The sequence below is a fragment of the Rhamphochromis sp. 'chilingali' genome (genome assembly GCF_963969265.1).
Source record: "Rhamphochromis sp. 'chilingali' genome assembly, chromosome: 1".
In the NCBI taxonomy this organism is placed as follows: Eukaryota; Metazoa; Chordata; class Actinopteri; order Cichliformes; family Cichlidae; genus Rhamphochromis; species Rhamphochromis sp. 'chilingali'.
In genome coordinates this window covers 48377388-48390585 of record NC_137929.1, presented here as the reverse complement: position 1 = coordinate 48390585, position 13198 = coordinate 48377388, and the positions used below count along the sequence as shown (strand labels likewise).

Here is a 13198-nt window from a genome sequence, read left to right as displayed (position 1 = left end):
GAGAGACACACACTGGTGAGCGAGCTCCTTTCACTCATATCAGCAGAGAGAGAGAGAGCGGCACACTGAGCTGTGAACTCCTTAAAAGTCTCAATAAAAAAAACTCAAGGAGGAAGTAAACCTCAAGGAGTTTTTAGCTCAGAGTTCCTCTGTTTTGTAGTTTTTCTACTTTCAAAGGAAAATGTCATTTGCAGCATCAGGTGACGTCAACATATCTGTAACCTGCTGCTCTAATACTGCACCGCCATAAAGAAAATAGTTATTGTTAGAGAGTTATCTCTGTGATGCTGGGATGATAGCTCCCTCAGGACTTAAACTCCAGTCAGAGAGTGGGGCACAGAGAGTGATGTCCGGATATACTTTAATGGAAGTTAACAGCAGCTCAACAGTACAGCAGTAGGCATACTTAACAAGTGTGGGCAGACGTGTGGTTCTGAATAACAAGAAACAAGGAGAAACAATTATCACATGTAAATATAACAATCATCACTTCCCAACATCACACCAATATAATGAACTGTAACACAGATAATGCTCAGAGGTGAATGCTCTGACATAAGAAAGTCCCACAATCCCATTTGAACAGGCAGGAAACAAGAATACCTGCATATCTCAGGCAACAGAAAAGCTAATGCCCCAAAATTAGGAAAAGTCGACAATTACATGGTCTTCAGTGCCCTCTAGTGGCTAAATAACCCAACTGCGGTGCACAGATCCAACCCGCAACAAAGGCTACGGTGGTAAGTCACATGTTTCTACCAATCTCGATAAATCTCCTGGCCTAAACCCCTGTAATTATCGTCAACAAGTACAACCCGTGCTATAAGTGGAAATGGACCCGTAGAACTGGAGGGATTTTGACTCACATTTGCGCAGGAACGCACACGGCTGGAGATCGCTATTCCCCTGCACTAAAACATGCCTAGTGCTCCCCGGCAGGACCGTCGTAAAAGAATGTGACGTCATCACCGCAGCAAACAGTAAGAACAAAGTGGAACTTATCGGCAGACATTACCAGTGCAGTTATAACTATGCGACTGAAATATAAGGAGACTTTCGGACAGTTATACTGTCAAAAGAAATGTTCATCCAGGTTGTGATGAGTTTTTTCTTTTCCCTTTTTTTATTGTCACTGATGCTTCAGGTGTGAATATCTCATAAACAACAGGCAGCAGGTTCACTATGACCCAAACTCCAGACTCAGTAAAACATCATGTCAGTGTTACAGGATACAAACTCCACAGCAGTGGAAAGTTAAAGAAAGTCCATTCATAGTTCAAAGGTCGCTCAGCAGAGGATGATTTAAATGTTATCATTGGTCAGAATTAAAACAAGAAGCTTGAACTTTTTATAAAGATTACATTTGATCAAATTGTTTTTTGTTTATATATAGATATATTTAAAATTAATAAAAAAAATAAAACCTTTTGCTGTGCCAGCTTCTAGCTTAGTTTGACAGTGTGTAGAACAAACCTGATGAAAAGTTAAAGTCAGCCAAACACATCCAAATTTTGAGGCTGGGAGTAAAAAAAACGAATCTGACTGAGCCCAAAATCAGCTGCAACCCTGTGTGGTTATTACAGTAAACACAGCGGTCTTTTCTCTTTATTTATTTATTTTTTCATAAAGTGATTTATTGTGAGCAACACAAATTTGAACAGGGGGCAAATTTTGTTTTGGCACACTGATCATTACAGTCACAGCTTGTTGTCTTTAACAGTCTCAGTGTTTTTCTTTTCTTGTTTGTGTGCGAATTTCCCCAAATCATGCGATGATCATGATTACTGACAGTCTGGTATAAAAAGTAGTTTTGTTTGGAGTTGTGCAGGACTTGTCTTTGTCATTGTATCACAGAAAAGTGTCATCAAGATGTATTCATAGCCAGAGGCCAGCAGGTGTCACTGTGGAGATGGTTTCAGATTGTTTTGACACTTCAATATAATTCCTGCACAAATGCTTCAGTGTTTCACGAAGCCTCACTTTGCCCATCACTAGTAAGCAGGCACCAAGTGCTGTTACTGCCTGCTGCACACAGCAGATCGACCAAACTGTCCGACCTGTAGATGTACATGGTTCATTCCAATGTGTCAGTTTAAAGATATCTCACTGAGTGTCAGAAAGACAAGTTTGCTTCTCTTCTCTACTGCAAGTGAAAAAAAAACTGCAGAATGTTTTCAGTGTCATCAGTTCAGCTATATTAAATCAATGTGGTGTTAAATTTTGTTATAAGAAGCAATGGGAAATGTTTTCATGTAATTTGAAAGCTTTGGATGTGTTATCAAGCTTCTGAATTTCTGGAAATAATCTAATTATCTTTTTTTACTCACAATTTATTCTAAGCTTATAATTATTTGTATTTTACTCTAAACTTGAAAACTCGAGTTTATTAATTTTAAATTATGTCAAGGTCTGGGGTATGTGACACACTGTTCATGTGTTTGCACTGGTTGTTTCCGGTTTGAGTAGTATTCAATGTTGTTGTTGTTTTGTGGCCCTGCCAAGAGGAGATACTCTTTTGAAATGAAGACAAACACAGCAGTTGGAAATCTCCAGTTCATGTGATGTGTATGATGAAGATGGTGATGATGATGATGATAGTGGTGGTGGCGATGATACAGCAACATAATTAATAATTTTAATAATACATTTTATTTAGAAGCACCTTTCAAGACACCTAAAGACACTTAACAATAGAATAAAATGCATAATAGGACAATGACAAAATAAAGAACAATAAAAATAAATAAAAAGCACAACATAAAATAAACAAACAGTGGGTTCACAGTGAATATGGAAATATGAACAGATGGGTTTTGAGTTAAGATTTAAACTGGGAGAGAAAAGCAATGTTTCTTATATCAGGGGGTAGAGAGTTCCATCAGCTATTTAGTTTTAGAAGGTACATTTGGAATTTGAATTTTAAATCCTCAAAAATGAAACTGAGGACATGAACTTGAGGTGAACAGTTTGTTTCATTTTAAAACAAATTATTTTGACGTCATCACCATCATCATCATTAATCAGTGATAGACTGCCCGATGATCCGTGATGTTTAAACAAACAGGTTCTGATCAGGTGCAGCTGTCAGGATATTCAGAGTCTGAATCATTGTCAGTTATTTCTCACATTTCCTTCCTTAAATCCAGAGTCAGTATCTGCAGCAGTGATTATGTCTACTAAAACACGAAATCAGGTACTCTGATGATTAATTAATTGATGTATTATTACCAGTGTTGGGGAGTAACGGAATACATGTACCGCCGTTACATATTTAGAATACAAAATATGAGTAACTGTATTCCGTTACAGTTACCGTTTAAAAAGGTGGTATTCAGAATACAGTTACTTTGTTGAAATAAATGGATTACACTGCGGTACTTTCCTGTTTCATTTTGTCGCGGGTCAGGACTGTTTGGGTTTTGTTTGACAGCTACGATCTGTTGTTCCAGGCGGCAGCGTTACGGTTACCATGGTTACAGGGCGACGCTCTCTCTCTCTGCGACTGTGTGTTTCCTGGGTGAAAGAGCGCCTTTTCGTTGTTGTTGTTGTTGTGCTAAGCTAACAGGCAGAATGCTACAAGCATAGCTCTAAAGAATGTAGCATCATGGGCAGTGTAGTCCGTGTTGCAGGGAGAATGGACTGCCATACACGTTATGGGTCTGTGAGCGCGAGGAGGGAGAAAAAGGGGAGTGGAAAGGTACGAGTTGTCATCGAGGAAAAACGGGAGCTGGAAGCATGTAAATGTAATAATAACCACTGCAGCCAAGAAGAGTGCCTGACGAGCCCAGTTGTAAGTAAGCTATTAAGACTCGACTGTACACCGTGTTCGTGTTTTCCTCCGAAAACAATAAGTTCCGTTGGAGCAGTCTTTCAACGCCTCTCTCTGTCTGTCGCAAGAAAAGTTGACCCACACAACAAAGTAAAGCTATTTTTCGGCTACAAGCCAACAGGGACCCCGCCGTATTAGTCAGAGGTCCCTTTACTACAGTTCGGAGTCGCGGACCTTCAGTAACAGTAATAAATCACACAGCAATAGTACATTCACATTGTTGTAAAAAGCACGATAATATATTAAGTAATCCAAAGTATTCAGAATACGTTACTGTCATTGAGTAACGTAACGGAATACGTTACAGAATACATTTTCGGGCATGTATTCTGTATTCTGTAATGGAATACATTTTAAAAGTAACCTTCCCAACACTGATTATTACTTTGTTGTGTTGAATCTGGATGTTGTTGTATTGGTTGGCACCTTTCTGCAACATAGTGTGGAGATCTGCGGTCGTAGCTCCCATCTTTAAGAAGGAAGACCAAAGGGTGTCCATATAGATAGTGTGAGGAGTTGAATGATGTTATGCTTATTGGAGCCCCTCCTGGGGCAAACACATCCATACATACACAGCAGGTCAGTGGTGCTCCTGGGAAAATGAGGTAGGTTGGACAGGAGTAGGATGGCAGCCAAATGTGCCGGAAGGCCTGCAAGGAATAGTAATTCAAAGGATTTATTCTGTTTTTCATAACCCTGTCACTATCTTCTTAGGTCCATGGAACATACTGCCCAAAGCAGAGAGCCCGGGAGGCGTATTCTATCTGGTAATCAGGGTGGACATGTCAGGAACAGATTTGTTTGGGGTAATTAGGGTACACTTAGTTTACCCCAAAGCCTGAGTCACACTTAAAAACTCAATGACAAATCTAACTGATAAACTAATAATCTCGGCACCAAACATGATAGGGCAAGCGGAGAATGCGAGTTCATTTATGCCAAAACAAGATAACTATACATGTTTCAGGTTTTCTACAGATAATGTAAAGTACCAGGTGGGAGAAATCGACCCTACTTGGTGTGCCGTCACACCCACGGGAAGAACCACGAATAATGTGAGTGACCCGAGCACATTAATTGGAACATGGGCAAGAAGTGGGTTGTATTATTATTGTGGGCAAAGCACCCTTTTGGTTCGTGTCCCAATGGGAAGCGTAGGGACATGTGCGATGGTGCGACTGGCGCTCCACTCATACTGATTGGAAATCAGGTAAAGACTATTCAGCAACACAACACACGTACCTTAGCAGCCAGACATAAGAGACACATTTTGGCAAAAAGAGGGACCCATGGTATACATGCATATGACCCCCGGCTAAACTCTCTGACTAGGATAGACTCCATAGGAGTGCCCAGGGGAGTTACAAACGAGTATAAGCTGGCAGACCCAGTAGCTTCAGGGTTGGAAAGTATATTCCTTTGGATAACGCCTAATAAGAATGATGACCGCATTAACTACGTTCATTACAACTGGCTGAGACTCTCTAGCCTTACCAGGGACGCCATGGAAGGGTTTGCAGAATAATCCGACTTCGCTGATGGGAGTGCAGAATCGAATGGCCCTTGACATGTTGTTGGCGGAGAAAAGGGGGCGTCTGTGCTATGTTCGGAGACATATTCTGCACCTTTATCCCCAACAATACTGCCCCAGATGGCTCAGTAACCCGAGCTCTGGAGGGCCGGAAAATTTGTCTAAAACGATGCATGAGCACTCAGGTATCGGAAACCCAGTGGAGTCCTGGGTGGTATCCGTGTTTGGACGGTGGAAAGGTTTGGCTATGTCAGCAACGGTTTCATTCGCTACACTTTTAGGGATACTGGTCACCTGTGGTTGTTGTGTCATTCCCTGTGTCAAAGGATTCTTGGTAAAACGATGGCTAGGGTTGCGGACTCTGGACGGGTGGATTCAATCTACCTGAGGAACTTAGATGCCATAGAGTGGGCTGAGGAGTGATACAACACGAGGTGTGGTGACATTCCTTTTTTGGAATGTCTAAAGAGGGAATGTGGAGATACAGAAATTATTTTATTGCTGCCATATAATCTGAATCATTATACCTGCATTAATAACATTCTTTACAGCATTATTTCATGTAATAATATTTCTGACAGTATTGATACTGCATTACAGTTATTTATTGAAGATGTCCATTTGAGGATCCTTCCATTATGTTAACTTTTATTACAAGTACGGTTAGAAGTATTTTATACACATTGCATGTCTGCGCTTAGTTTGAGTTGATGTTTGGTTCATTAAGGGTCTTAAGCTTCACTGGCGTGACTATCCAGGTGATACATGCTGAGGGAAACTAGAACATAGAAGGATAACTGCAATGCATGCTTACAGTACATATAATACATATAATCTAGGAATGTGTCCGGCCTGAGGCCTTAACTCATTTGTCTTACTCAGGTGTCTTACTATATTTTATTCTACTTGGTAACAGACAGGGCAGCACGGTGGCACGGTGGTTAGCACTGTTGCTGCACAGCAAGAAGGTCCTGAGTTCAATTCCACCATCAGGCCAGGGTCTTTCTGTGTGGAGTTTGCATGTTCTCCCCGTGTTTGTGTGGGTTCTCTCCGGGTACTCCGGCTTCCTCCCACCGTCCAAAGACATGCAGCTTGTGGGGATAGGTTAATTGATTAATCCAAATTGTCACTAGGTGTGAATGTGCGAGTGAATGCGAGTGTCTGTCCCTATGTGTTAGCCCTGCGACAGACTGGCGACCTGTCCAGGGTGTACCCCGCCTTTCGCCCTATGACAGCTGGGATAGGCTCCAGCGCCCCCCCGCGACCCTGAAAAGGATAAGCGGAAGCGAATGGATGGATGGATGGATGGATGGATGGTAACAGACGATCAGAGTCAATAATTAGCCTCAGAGACCCTGAGGGCTTGAAGTTTATTACCTTGTATGGAAGGTGTTATAGAAAAGAGAAGTTCTATGTCTGCTTATAGCTATTAAAGATGTACGATTAACTGTGACTAATGTCTGGAACCTATTTTAATCTGTCATTGACGCCATGGGGGGGCGTGTACCCCACTGCTTTATAAGTATCCACAACATGTATTTTGGTCAGAAGACATATGTTGATGTTTTCTCCGGGCTGTTAATAAACTCATCGTTTGATTGCACTTTTCTGGGGCCTCCGTGGTTTGTGACACTGCTTTACATTGATTGATTTCGCGACACATGTGCAATGGCATGACATGTAATTCATATGTATCCATTTTCTTTAAGTGTTGTTTTGATGTTACAAAGAGTAAACTTGTCACATACAGCAGTCTAATAGCTGAGTGGATATTTTGGGTAGTTTAGTTGTGCATAAAAGTGCAGTATCTTTGTGGTAGCATAAAATGTTCTTTAAATAAACTGACTTCCTCAAAATGATATGCTTATCTCACAGATCACTTGCAGAGAACTACTGTCCAATGACTCAGTAAAGCTGAAACCACACTTAATAAAGCTACTTGCTTTTAGTGTTTCAAAGATTTTGAATGTCACTCCTGTCGATACAAATGGCTGCTTGGACACTTTCAGCTGTGCTATGAGTTCAGCTTGTGTCCCATTATTTGGACAGAGACCTTCTGTTTCTTCACTCTCTCTGGATTTTTCAGAAATTAAAGGTTATGGGGGAAGTTGTACTTTGGGTCATTCTGACAGTCAGACAGAGAACAGCTGTGTCAAAGTCAATTGTGAAGCGCCTCCTTAACTCCATATTCAACAAGACGCATTATTCAAAATTCAGAAACTCCTTTAGTTACAAAGTAAACAAGTTCCTCAGATTGAACAAGGATTAGGAAGTTGTTTTATGGCCCCTGCATATTCCTAATCTAACTGTGATATTGCACTGATATTTGTAACCTTGGATTGATTAGGACTCAGTACGAATAACTTCAGTTACAAATAAACAAACAAAAACCCCCAAAATGAAACGAGGAGTTTTATAAGTTATAGTGAAACTCTGGAAAGCTCTCAAATAAAATTAATTTACCAGAAGCATGAAAGATTTTTTTATCTGCTTTTTGTTCCCCTTTCATCATAAAGCTGCATCAGCAGTATTTTAAGGTCACAAAGTCAAATTTAATCTGAAATTAGTTCATTCACAATCACAGCATCAAAGATGTTTCATGATGAACAAACTGCGTACAGGTAGATTAATGATGTTGATGTTTGTACACATGTACACTGTATCATCGCATCACTATCCTCATTAGCATGTTTTGTGTGTAACTGAACAAATATAAGGAAGTGAAAAAAAGGGAACAAGCGACTAAACAGTTGTCTTATAATCTGACAGACACAGACGGAGTGAAGTGTCAGGCGCCGTTCTTCTGAAGTTTAACAACTTTTCTGCATCAGGATCAAAACCAAAATGAAAATCCTCCATTTTCTCTTCTTTGTTTTCTTGTCAGGTGAGGACTGATTACCTCATTGTCTCTTTCGTGCTGCTCTTTATTCATTTTTATTTTTTATGGGAACTTTATAAAATGCACATATTCGCATTTGATATTCATCTTACTATTATTATTCTTATCTGACAGATCCAGCTGTGCTCGTCAAGGCAAGGCTCAACATCTATTCTGCAGCTGAAGGAGGAAATGCTACACTTAACTGCCACTTGACTTTACCTGGAAGCACAAAGTTCTTCTGTAAGGAAAAATGTGAGCGAGCAGAAAATATCCTCATTAAAACAAATGGAAGCACAGCTCAGAGTGGGAGATACAGCATTAATTATAAAGATGGATCTTCAGGAAAAGGAATTGTGTCTGTGGCCTTCACACACATGATCAAGTCTGACGCAGGAATGTACAGGTGTGGTTTGGGAAAATCTTCTGCTCCGGATTCATACTCAGACTTTGTGGTCAGAGTTTCAAATGGTGAGTTTATACTAAAGTATGTGTGTGTTTCTGTCCATGTGTTTTAGCCTAAGTACTTGCACCTACAAGCATCACATTATCAGATGTGTCTTGGTTTTAACAGCAAAACCCTCCCAAGTTAACATCTCTGATCAAGAATAATAGAAGTAAGAAGTTTGCTCTGTTTGCCAAAATTGAACAGTGGCTAAACATTTGATATTATGGGAAAATTTAAATATAGCAGATGAAAGGTCAGCCCTCTGTACTTCCAAATCGTCATTATGTGAATGTAACATTTTGAATGGCTTCTTTAAATATGCTAATATTATTGTAGAGTAGTCACTGATCCTGCCCAGGGTCAGGTGAGTGTTTTCTGAGATTTTCACTGATTTTATATAAAAATCAGAATATCATCAATCATGCTTACATGCTACAGGAAATGCGACACAACAGCTTACAGGAAGTACAGACTAATTCATGTTCTTCTGCTTCACAGATCTGGATAAAACCTCTGGTTTTACTCGCACAGAAACTGAGGGAGAAGCAGTCACATTGGGATGTGCCTATACTGTGTATGGGCAGAGAAAGTTCTTTTGTAAGAATGAGTGTAAGAATGAAGGGGAGATCCTCATTGACACAAGCAATGATAAATCTGTGAGTGGCAGATACAGCATTGAATACACAGCAGGATCTGCGTTTGGACTGCATGCGACCATCACACAGCTGACCAAGTCAGATACAGGAGGGTACAGGTGTGGTTATGGAAACCCTCTGTCTCCAGATTCATACTACAGTACCAGTCTTGTTGTCATTGGTAAGTAGGATGGTAAGAAATATGTGATTTAAAAAAAAAAATAGCATGCTTTGTCATTCAGTAGGATAAAATAACATAAAAACTGAGGACTCCTGTTACTCACTGCCACGGTCGGGGCTGTTGTCTCTTTTCAGTGTCTTTTTTTATTATCTTTTCTTTTGTTATTTTGAATAACACCTTAATTTATTTAAGTTCTAATGAGATGCCTGTATCCTGCAGTAAAACCTGAGCAGAAGATTTGTGACTCATAATTGTATGAATGTATGAACATTTGGCAAAAGTGCAAAACAATCTCTATGTTAAATCTTTTGTTGGAGGTAGTTGTTCTTATAAATTTTCTCTGTTTCTTCAAAAATGTCTGTTCACATACATATAAAAGCATAGCCACTAGCTGAGGCCAAATGTATTAAAGTGTTACAGTCAAGTTGTGTTGGTGATGACATTGTGTTCAAATGACAGACAAAACCTGTGTCTCAAATGTGGCTTGAGAAAATTATGAATCAAACTGAATTTCAAAAAATCAGACCGTTATCAGTTCTAGTGTAAAAGCATGATGGTGTTATATTCTGAACAGAATTTTATTTGTGATAGTCAAGCTACGGTTGATTGCTAATTTTACAGTTAATGTACAAGACACTGCAGAATGTAATATTTTTTTATGGAAAACAATATAATCATGTGCCAAACAACCATGTGTCACACCAACCTCACTTTTTCAGTCTGCACTAAAAGTTTCCAAATTAATGTTTTGAAGAGTCTGAGTATATCAGGTGATGTGGATTGACACTGAGATTGAGTGAGAGGCTGACCATGACTTTCTAATCTGCTTTAAAGATTTCATTATAATGTTAATGATGCATTTTGTATTTGGCAAATGTTTTTATTTTCAAGTATCACTACTCTTTTTTTAAATTTGTGTATTGTTCACAGGTTCAAATCCACATACTTCGACACCACAAGCAACAACTAAAACAACACAAACACCAACAACAACAACAGCACAGAGTCAGAGTTTCACTCCAAAGATTTCTACGTCTTCATCAGATTGTCCTCACTCCTCTTTGGGTCTGGTTGTGTGTGTCTCTCTGATTGGTGTTTTACTGATGGCTGTTTTCATCCTGCTCCTCTACATTTATAGAACAAGGAGGAACACTGCACTGAACATCAGAGAAAATGCAGGCAACAAAAACATGGAGGTGAGTTTCTGTCACTTGTTTACTTTCTGTTTATACAGGTTTCAGTGACCACTGTTTAATCACTGTAATGTTCTTAATGAAGTGTAGTGAAAAATGAATATTTTTTTTAATTAATAACAGACCAATTTACAGAAACATGTTCTCTTTTTGTTCTAGTACTTCTTATTGTTATTGTTATTAGGTTGGTTCTTCTGTATTTGCATGTCTTTTACTTCCCAGACAAGCATCAGTTCACCATATCTAAATATGTGAAATCACATTTAGTCCTGTCAGTATTTTGCTCTGAAGCAAAACTGCTGTACTTCTCATTTTTAATAGCATGAAACTGATAATGCATAATGTTTTTGAAACCTCAGCTTTTATGTCGTTGATGTTTTATTTTCAGTTTTCTGGCACATATGAGAACTGGGGTCCACCCTCCCAACATAAAGGCAGTAAGGACCAGGATCACGTCTACTCTGCTTTGTAAAAAGCACAAGTCTGAAAATGCTAATGTTCTGATGCTTTTTTTTTCCTCTTTGGGCAAGTTTAAGATCTTATATAATTTGTTTCACACACATATAAATATATATGAACTGAGCTTATTTTTTCCAGTTACTTTCTTTCTATGTATTCTTGACTTCTTTCTTTATCCATAAATCTGACTGAATGAAACATTCATGTACCACAGTTAAAAATGATGCAAAGTCTGTAAGTGTACTAAGATTTTTAATTACTGGAGATCAGGAAAAGTCCATTATGTTTTCCATTTTTATTGACCTATTTAGCATTTCACATATATTTAGCATGGTAGCAAAAAAGCTTCAATATGCAATCTTAGCTTTGTAACACTGAGAACATGCTTATTACGCTGCATTATAAACATTTGAAGAAGAGATCAGTAGAAATTTGTTTTATTGACAGAAACAGAAAACCAAAAGCTTTTTTCTAACATGCAATAAAATGGTTCACAAGCTGGCCAAAAAAAGGAAGTTGAGCCTGATTAAAGCTTAAGAAACTTTACCTCTCCTCATCCTCACCATCACCCTCAGAGGAGCTTTGTCCTGTTCTTTATTGTGGTGGTGAGGGAGGTTGTCAAACTAAAGAAGAAGGCTTTGGTTGGTCTGAAGCAGCAGACCGATACGGGAGGACCAAAGTGTTGTGGCTTCAGCAGTTGCGGAAAAAAAACTTGGTTGTTGGAGGAGGTTGTGGGTGAGACAATTCACAGTTTGCTTAAAATCCATAACAAAGAAAACCAGAATAAACAAATAAACACTTACTTGTTTAGATGTGCAGTGTATGGGAGCAGGTGCATGATGGTTTCAACAGGCTCAAGTACAGCAGTCACTCAGCATCAGCACATCTATTCTCTGTAAGAGGAACTCAGTTGCACATCAAGGCAGACTCACTCCAAAACCTCTGAATGCTTATCACAAACACTGTAATTACCGCTGAATTATAATATAATATAATATAATATTATATTATAGCTGAATGTGTGTACGCCAGAGGGCGCTGCTTCTTTTGATTAAATCGTCTGTTACAGTTTTTTCTGATTGCTTAAGCACATTTTCTGTAACTATTGGCTAATTTTGCAAAACTCTTCACACAAATAAGAAAACCTGTCACCCAATCATCAAAACATTGTAGTTCACTTGCAAAAGCAAACACAGCTAGATTAACTCTTCACACCTTCGTAAAAATGGTGTTTCCGTATCAAACAGTAGGGGAGACCGGGGATAGTTGTAACGTGGGTCAGTTGTAACACTTCCAATTTCTCCAATCAGGGCTAAGTTTCAAATGATGTGATTAATCCTGTGCATGCCCAACTCAGTTGTGCTATCACATGTGAAAAATCAGCACATTTTGTCAAACACAAACAATTTAACACGAAAAAAAGTAATTTGTATGCCAAAAAGTACGTTTTTCTACTTTATTTCAATTTCTAATAGCATTATCTGCTTTGCAGTTAAACTCATCAAACTTAAATTGTGTTATTTGTATGTCTATGGGGATATATTCTGTGTAAGTCTTTAGTGCTAATGTTTTAGCCGTTGGCTGTAATGTTAGCTAGTTCATGGCTATAGGAGTCTGGGTCAGTTGTAACAGCAACAGTCTGGGTTAGTATTAACAATAATGCAGATGTTACAACTTACCACACTATTACTTTAACTTATATTAAACAAGTTGGGGCAACGACATCAGCAGAGAGAGGTTCACTGGTCGCATTTGTATATGCGGTTAATGCCATTGGCAACACAATTCCTCCACTGTTTGTGTTCCCACACATACATTATGCAGACCTCTGTGTCAGAGATGGACCAGTAGGAAGTACTGGTAGTGGAAATAAATCAGGATGGGTGCAAGAAACAGATTTCCTCATCTTTCTGAAGCACTTTGCAAACCACACCAAGGTAAGCCAGGATAAAAAGTAATGGAATTGCGATGCTGGTGAACAACTACATTTTTTCAGCTTCATTGTTATGTTCAAAATTGGTGCAAGAGTTGTAAGTTATAATGC

The 13198-nt window shown here is 39.0% G+C and overlaps 1 protein-coding gene across 2 annotated transcripts; it reads left to right on the top strand.

Annotated features, from left to right (window-relative positions):
- Nucleotides 1–274: 274 nt before the first annotated feature.
- On the top strand, nt 275–12104 carry LOC308401324 (polymeric immunoglobulin receptor-like). 2 transcript variants are annotated; one of them, XM_080889481.1, is made up of 7 exons: nt 721–740; nt 877–980; nt 8130–8244; nt 8374–8709; nt 9185–9502; nt 10433–10698; nt 11084–12104. In XM_080889481.1, the coding sequence occupies exons 3-7, from the start codon at nt 8205–8207 to the stop codon at nt 11165–11167; spliced, it is 1044 nt and encodes a 347-aa protein (XP_080745607.1). In that variant the 5' UTR covers nt 721–740; nt 877–980; nt 8130–8204; the 3' UTR covers nt 11168–12104. The 2 variants fall into 2 exon arrangements, with proteins under 2 accessions (XP_080745606.1, XP_080745607.1); XM_080889480.1 differs by having other exon boundaries at nt 275–980.
- Nucleotides 12105–13198: the final 1094 nt, after the last annotated feature.